Raw genomic sequence first — 7126 nt, 5'->3', positions numbered from 1 at the left:
GTGTGTGTGTGTGTACATGTATTTAGTGCCGCACTGAAAAGCAGACGGTCAAACGGTCAGCCTGTTTTTGCTCTGACAGCCGGGCCAAGCAGGAAGAAGCCAATCGATAGCACTTACCCTCTTCCTGCTAGAGTTCCCAACAGAGTAAGACACAGCCCTGCAGTCATCGTCACAAGCTATGTGTGTGTGTGTGTGTCTTTGCGTATACATTTGACTACCTGTCTGCACACACTTTTTTATATAAAACATTGTGTCTGAGGCTGAGTAAGATTGAGTGCATTTATGTTTCTGGAACGTTTGCCCGAGGACACTCTGTAGTGCCATGAAGGAGCATTTCTCTTGATTTATTGACATCCATCTAGCTTCTTTTCACCAGCTGCAGATTTAACCTATCTACATTTCAGTTACTAAATAAAATAGTAGTCTGGTAACCTTGAATTTGAATTCTAAAGATAAACCAAAGGAGATAAAAAAGACAGGAGTAAAAGACACTACACATATTCAATCAGATATATGCTGTGGTACTAAATCCTAAATCTGAATCCCTTTCTGCTCCTGCTCTGTGTACTATGACCTGCCTTGAAGCAGGGGAAGAAAACGTGCCCTTTAGGGATCAATAAAGTGTCACATGGTTATTGAGGCACTTGTCTCCATGCATCCTGTTCCCGGGGACAAACCCACACAGGAAGGGGCAACATGTTTACTGTGATACATCAAATGCGGTGGTTCCCTTCCTTTGAGCTCTGCTCTCCATCAGGATGTACGTGTTTCACAGCAATGACATGACAGGCGTTTGAAGGGCAGGATGGTAGTGAGCGCTGAGGTCGGATCACTTTGGCTGATCCACTGACCTCCAGTATCCTTTACTGCTTGGGAGTTTGCAGGTGTGGTTGGACCGAAAACGTACTGCTGATGCAGTCTGAATCTTATTAGCAATTATAATGTTTGCTGAGGTATTTCTTCGGACAAGAGACTGAAGCCAATTTTAGCTTGCTCCAAGGACATGTCCAGCATCAGTTCCAGTGTTGCAGTAAGAGTTAGTCGTTTTTTGTGAACTGTGTTGTAATTGGAAGTGTTTTATTTTAGGGGAATGCAGGTGGAGAAACATGATGAATTTTGATAATATTTTACATTTTGTAGCTGGGGGGGTCAGTATTCCAGCAGTGTGTGTGAATATTTATTTGTGCACGTTTATTCAGTTATGCAGACAATCAAATAATATAACCAAATAATATATAATATATAATAATAATTATTTTATTTTTTTCAGCTTAGTATATTGAAATGGGAACTGACTAAAGATGGCAGATAGGATAGTTGGTGCATGCATGTGCACCTCTGTGTGTGTTAATGTGAATCTATTCTTACCTCATTGTGTCCATCCAGCTTCCCTCAGATGAGCCTCAGTCTGAGGCTTGCTTCTGTCGGACTTCCTGTCCTTCTGCCTTTGAGTGACCCAAGCCTGACCTGTGTTTGGCTCTGGGCCTCCTCGTGGCTACTGTATGGGCTTGCATGTATGTGTGTGTACATATGTGTGTGTTTGCGTGTGGTGGGGTGTAATTTGAGCCCTAGGCTAGGACACGACTGCTGCAGAGACCATTCAGGCAGAAAAAGCAAGACATGGGAGCTGCAGGGTGGGCAGAGAGAAGAGAGAGAGAGACAGAGAGAGAGAAAGACAGGACAGCTGAAAGAGTAAGAAGAGGGAAGGTTGAAAAGAGAGAGAGAGCGTAATGGACAAAGAGTAGCGAGGCTCTTTTTAACTCAGTCTCCGTGGAAGAGAGATGTCAGTCTGTGTCAGTTCGCTCCACTAACCAGCCTGTAGCAGGAGAAACAGATCTCTCTCTCCCTCTCTCTCACACTTTCTTGCTTTCTCTTCCTCTCGCTCCCTCCCACACCATTTTTATCTACTTTCTTCTCTCATATCTTTTGGTGATAGCTTTTCTGCCTCAGTTGAGAGAAGCAGAAACACTCCACAGCTCAGGGGAAAACAGCAAGACTAAGTAAAAGACCAAGCAGTGAACCAGCCATCTCTAAAAGGCAGGCAATGTATAGTGCAGGCCTTGTCCTGATCACACTTCGGGTGAGCGAGAACGGGGTGCTCCAAATGCTGTGGAGTAAGGCCCTGAAGGCAGGGCACGCTGCCGGCTGAGCAGCAGCGCTTTCCTTCATGTTTTGAGGAGGGCAGCACACAACTCTTCAAACACAGAAGGGATCAAATCCTCAAATCCCCTGGAAATGTCAACCACGTTTGAGGAAATGTCAGTAGAGCTGAGAACACGCGCAAACACTCAGACACCCGCACTCCATGGCAAGACACCATGGCAAGAATGGCAACGTGATATAGGGCAGACACGTCCTGTGGGTGAAATCGACTTCATCTCCTTCATATTCCCAAATCTCAAGGGAGAATCACTGTATACCTCTGGATTTTTTTTTTTATTCCCAATAATGTTGAAGTTGTAATCTGTGGCATTTTCACATGAATAAACATCTGCTTTTCAACTCTCCAACATAAAATGATGTAACACAATAGCGATTCAACCAGTTAATGCCAGTGTGGTAAAGACATAACAACAGCTGGATTTGGCACCAGAGGAAAACGAGGGATAATTACATGATTTATTGCTTTGAGAAGTATTTCAAGGACCAAATTAGCATTTTATGATTTACTCTCTTATTCACATAAATTAGATAATATGGAACCCTTTGTGATAATACAATTAATTTAATATCAGAACTCCTCATATGTAGATCCTTAGTCGAATCAAGTGATCTCATCTGCAGCCACTGACATCATCCTGTGTTCCTATTGATCTATACTCACCCCCGCTGACTAACTTATCGACATCCTCAAGTGTATTTCCTGTCTAGACTGTCAGCAATGTTTATGGATGGCCCTGCCCCCTGGTGACACACACGCACACACACATGTGTACCCACCTCCTCCGCTTATCGATGTATCCTTTTGCTTTTGACTCCGTCTTCCTCCTTAATGAATCTGGTAGGTGTCGAACTGCAGATGTTGTGCAGGGCTCAAGTATCGACGGGCAAGACCGTGATGAAAGAGTTTGTCCCTGGAGAGGCCTGGGTTAGGTCACAATGAGTGTATGTGTGCTTGTGGGAGAGCGAGAGAAAGAGAAGAGTTATTGTTAGAGGGTGCCTGTGTTTCTGGATGATGTGCAAGTGTAGCGCCCCATCACTCCCTCTGTGTCACTACTAGGAAGTGATATTGAGTCCAGAGCAGGGTGCTTGAGTGTAAGACAGTGTCAGCACTGCTTCAAGAGGTTGACAGGTGAGATGTGGGACAGGCGAATGACTGGAGAGGTCGGGACTGTCTTGATTGACAAGCCTCTCTCTCTAAGACCCTCAGATACATGCACACAAGCACTCACTTCCTCATGCAAGCCTGCAGGCCCTCTCTGTTTATCTGCAGCTTCATATCAAGATCTGCACTCGACCGCTAATGTCTTGTGATCCTTTGAGGGCACACAGTACTCCACACTGCTATGTGATTTCTGCTGGCAGGCTCTCTCCATGTCCTGCAACATCATCCATTACCAACTTCCTCCTTACCGATTAGAGGAGATAATGCTGAACTGTGGAATTAACCTCAATTAGTATTACCTCTCTACATCTTTCTCATTTCACCTCCTGACTCTTGCACTGCGTCTTACATGTCCCTGGTCTATTCCTGCTTTATTCAGAGGGCATATATCAACACAAGTGTGCATATTAACTCAGTCACAGTTGTTAAATGTAAAAAAGCAATAATATAGCTTCATTTAGCTTCATTTAGCATGCAAGTTATTTCTTACTTTTAGCCATGCTCCCGGCATTGGTCGAGACTGAAACATCTCAAAGTGTCATGAAAGTTTGTACATAAATTCATAATTTTAAGATGATGGAGCTTACTGACTTTGGTGATCCCTGTACTTTTTCTCTAAAGCCACCATGAGGTTGACATTTGTCATTTTCCAAATAATAAAATTAATTATAATAACAACTTCTGGCAGACATTTATGTTCCCCATAGGAGGAATTGTAATAACTTTGGCGATCCCCTGGCTTTACATGTAGCACCATCATCAGCCACCGTCATTACCATCAGCCTCAACTGTACTTTGTGATTAATGCTAATTTGCGAACGTCAACATGATAACATGCTCAACTGATGGCACACATTACTTGCTGATCATCAGCATGTTAACATTGTCATTGTGAGAATGTTACCATGCTGATGTTAGCATTAAGCTGAAAGCACTGGTGTGTCTAAATACAGCCTCAAAGAGCTGCTAGCATGGCTTTAGACTCTTAAGCTTGCCCACAGTAACACTCTGTTATGGAACAAGGCATACTGTGAGTAACTATGCCCCTCCCTATATGTATGGGCATAAATTAATCATTACAGAGAAATGATGGCAACAGCTAAACGTGTACCATCAAATCTTGGCATACCAGCTTGTTCTTTAAGGCCAGCATGTTGAGTCTTGCTCTCCACCATCTGTTTTGGTGGACAAGAAAAGCCACAATATCTGGCCCTGTTTCAGGTCAATATTCTTTTTTCTTCTTCTTCTCACAGTTTAAACACTTTAATATACAGTGTGAAGAATTCCTAACATTTATATTTAACATGTTATTTTACTTTTTGTTTTATAGTGCTTACTTTTATGTCAGGGACCTTTCCATACATCTACCTACCTCTAATATCACATAATATTGGCACACACTTACACTTACGTATTAAAAAAAGGAACTAGATAACTCAAGCTTTTTACTATTACATACTACCCTCCTTAGTCTGTCCAGTCCTCCACTGTTAGTCCACCTACATTCATAATCATATATATATGTATATATATATATATATATATCACAAGGAAATTACATTACATTACATTACTAACCTAGCAGTTGATTGACTAAAGTAAAGGTTAATATAACCTGTTGCTAGAGCCTTTTAAAAAAAATCCCTCTGCCAGGGTCCTCCTAAAGCCCCTCGCGTGTGCACAGAATGAGACCTGTAGGTATGTTTATTGGGTATGTTTTCTGGTAATCCCGAGGCTCAGACATGACTATTTACCTGCAGGTTTTATTCTATTTTTTACAACTGATGTGTGTACGGATTGGGGAGGCACATCCAACACGTCTGATGAGGAGATAAGTAAGGAAACTTGACAAAGCAAATAAGTGAATATACCCAGTCTTTGGTAACACACACAAACACACTCGAATGAGAATCTCAAAACTTCAGTGGCATATTACAGAGAGTGCGTGGGAGAGGTGGATCGTTAGCTTGAACAAAGGGTGAGTTTATTGTTAAGTGAGGTCTGTTTAAATGGTATTTAACTGCTGGCATGGTGGAAGCAGCTGTCTGGGCTTGAAGAGAGGGCAGGTGGGCAGGTCTGAAAGAGGCAGTTAAAACAAACTTCCAACAAAAAAAGTCCCCCTGACCAGCAGGTGGATTTACATATAGGCCAACAGCCAAAACACTTATCAGTTTTTGTGTCATAGCTGCTGTTGTGGTTCGCCCACTCACTCTGTAACTGTAGGAGGAAGCATTGATGCTTCTTGATGCTCACAAACACCTGCATATGTGTGCGTATGTGTGTGTAATATAAGCACAGAGACATACACACACACATGCAATCAAAAAAAAGAAAAAGGAAACGCTAACTACTTCCCCCTTGGCTCCTCATGAGAAGTCATTAGGAATGTGTCTGTGTGTTTTATTTTTAGCAGTGTGTATTTAGGAGTGATAGTGGAGTCTCGTCAGTCTTCAGGGCCCTCCTCTACTCTGTCGCTCTGTGTCTCTGTCTCCAGCTGAGAGCTATGTATATTTCATAAGCCCAGGGTGCCTTTTTGTCTTAAGATGCGCTGCACCTCCCCTGCCTGTCTCTCTGCTGCTCGTCAATGGTGGGAGCCATCACAGCCTCTTTTAAAACTCTCCCCCACTTCTCTCTCTCTCTCCCCTCGCTGACAGCCACCCTCTGCTTCTTCCTCTGCTTTTCATGGTCAGCTTGTCTCTTTCCTGAAGGCTCATCCCTCTTTCCTCTTTCAGCTGTGTAGGGGAGCAGAGTAGAGCACATCCAAACAGACTTGGACTGTCAGGAAAACTCTTTCTCTCTCTCTGTCTTTCTCCTTCTTTGAGTCTGTCTGTCTGTGTGTGTTGCGGCTCTGTCGCTTCTGGGAAGGGACACTTCTTCACCCAGCACTGCATCCCCTTTAGTTGTTGTCTTTTTATAGCAGAAATCTGAGTGCTGTGACAGCAGCTAAAAATGGTTGCACCAATGATGAGCTACAGCAGCAGTTAATTGCTATATTTGCACCATTTGTGTCTTTTATATTGTTTAGATCTGATTATTATGTCTATGTCAATATTGCTGTTGTATCCCCAATGATGGTCGGACATTTGTGTTCTGTAACATTTTCAGGTCACCATTTAGTCATTGTGTATAGCAGAATCTGCATCTCGAGTTGTCGGTAATTAGTGTAGAGGACTTATATTGAAGTCACTCATTGATTCAGTAATGAATTAACTCCACCTCTGTCTCAGAAGAAGTTCCTCCTTTGTTCCTTGTATGTTAATTTATGTCTTTATATATTTCAGGCGTGTACTGTGATTGAGAGTGCGGCCGGAGCCAGTAAGGAGGTGGACTCTGGCCCTTTGCAACCTGCAGGTGACCACACTCCTCACCCAGTGACCTTGGAGCCAGAGAAAGCTGACAGAGCTGAACTCCCACTTTCCAGTGAGTAGCTCCCTCGAAGGCCACATCCAAGTCTACACTGTTGCTATGTTTTTAAGCTATGTCTTATAAGTGCCATTTTTTACTCTCTTTTCTCTGTCTTTATCTTTTTTACATCTGTTTTACGCAGTCGCTGTGGCTTAATCCTGTCCAGTTTACTTATAAGTCCTGTGTATAGGTTGAATGTGACTGGAGAATTCAGTCATTTCGCACCACTGTGATCTTTGATGAATGTTAGTACAGACCACTACAATTATATACCCTTGTTTCTATTCTACAATCACTGGCAGCATTATCTGACACAGTCGTAATGTTTAATGTTGCATTTTTTTATCTCATCACTCTGCGTGGCCACAACAGAACATACAGTGGTGTGAAAAAGTG

General features: G+C 42.8%; 1 protein-coding gene across 1 annotated transcript in view; it reads left to right on the top strand.

Moving 5' to 3' along the window:
* Positions 1 to 7126, top strand: part of LOC118320930 — a 60505-nt gene that overhangs the window by 51929 nt on the left and 1450 nt on the right. The window contains exon 2 of the mRNA XM_035652056.1: positions 6607 to 6745. Within this exon, the coding sequence (XP_035507949.1) occupies positions 6607 to 6745 (139 nt within the window). The remainder of the gene's footprint in view (positions 1 to 6606; positions 6746 to 7126) is intronic.

This window comes from Morone saxatilis, unplaced genomic scaffold (assembly GCF_004916995.1).
Source record: "Morone saxatilis isolate NCDOM2014 unplaced genomic scaffold, NCSU_SB_2.0 Contig11, whole genome shotgun sequence".
Classification (NCBI taxonomy): domain Eukaryota; kingdom Metazoa; phylum Chordata; class Actinopteri; family Moronidae; genus Morone; species Morone saxatilis.
This window is presented reverse-complemented; position numbering and strand designations above follow the sequence as displayed.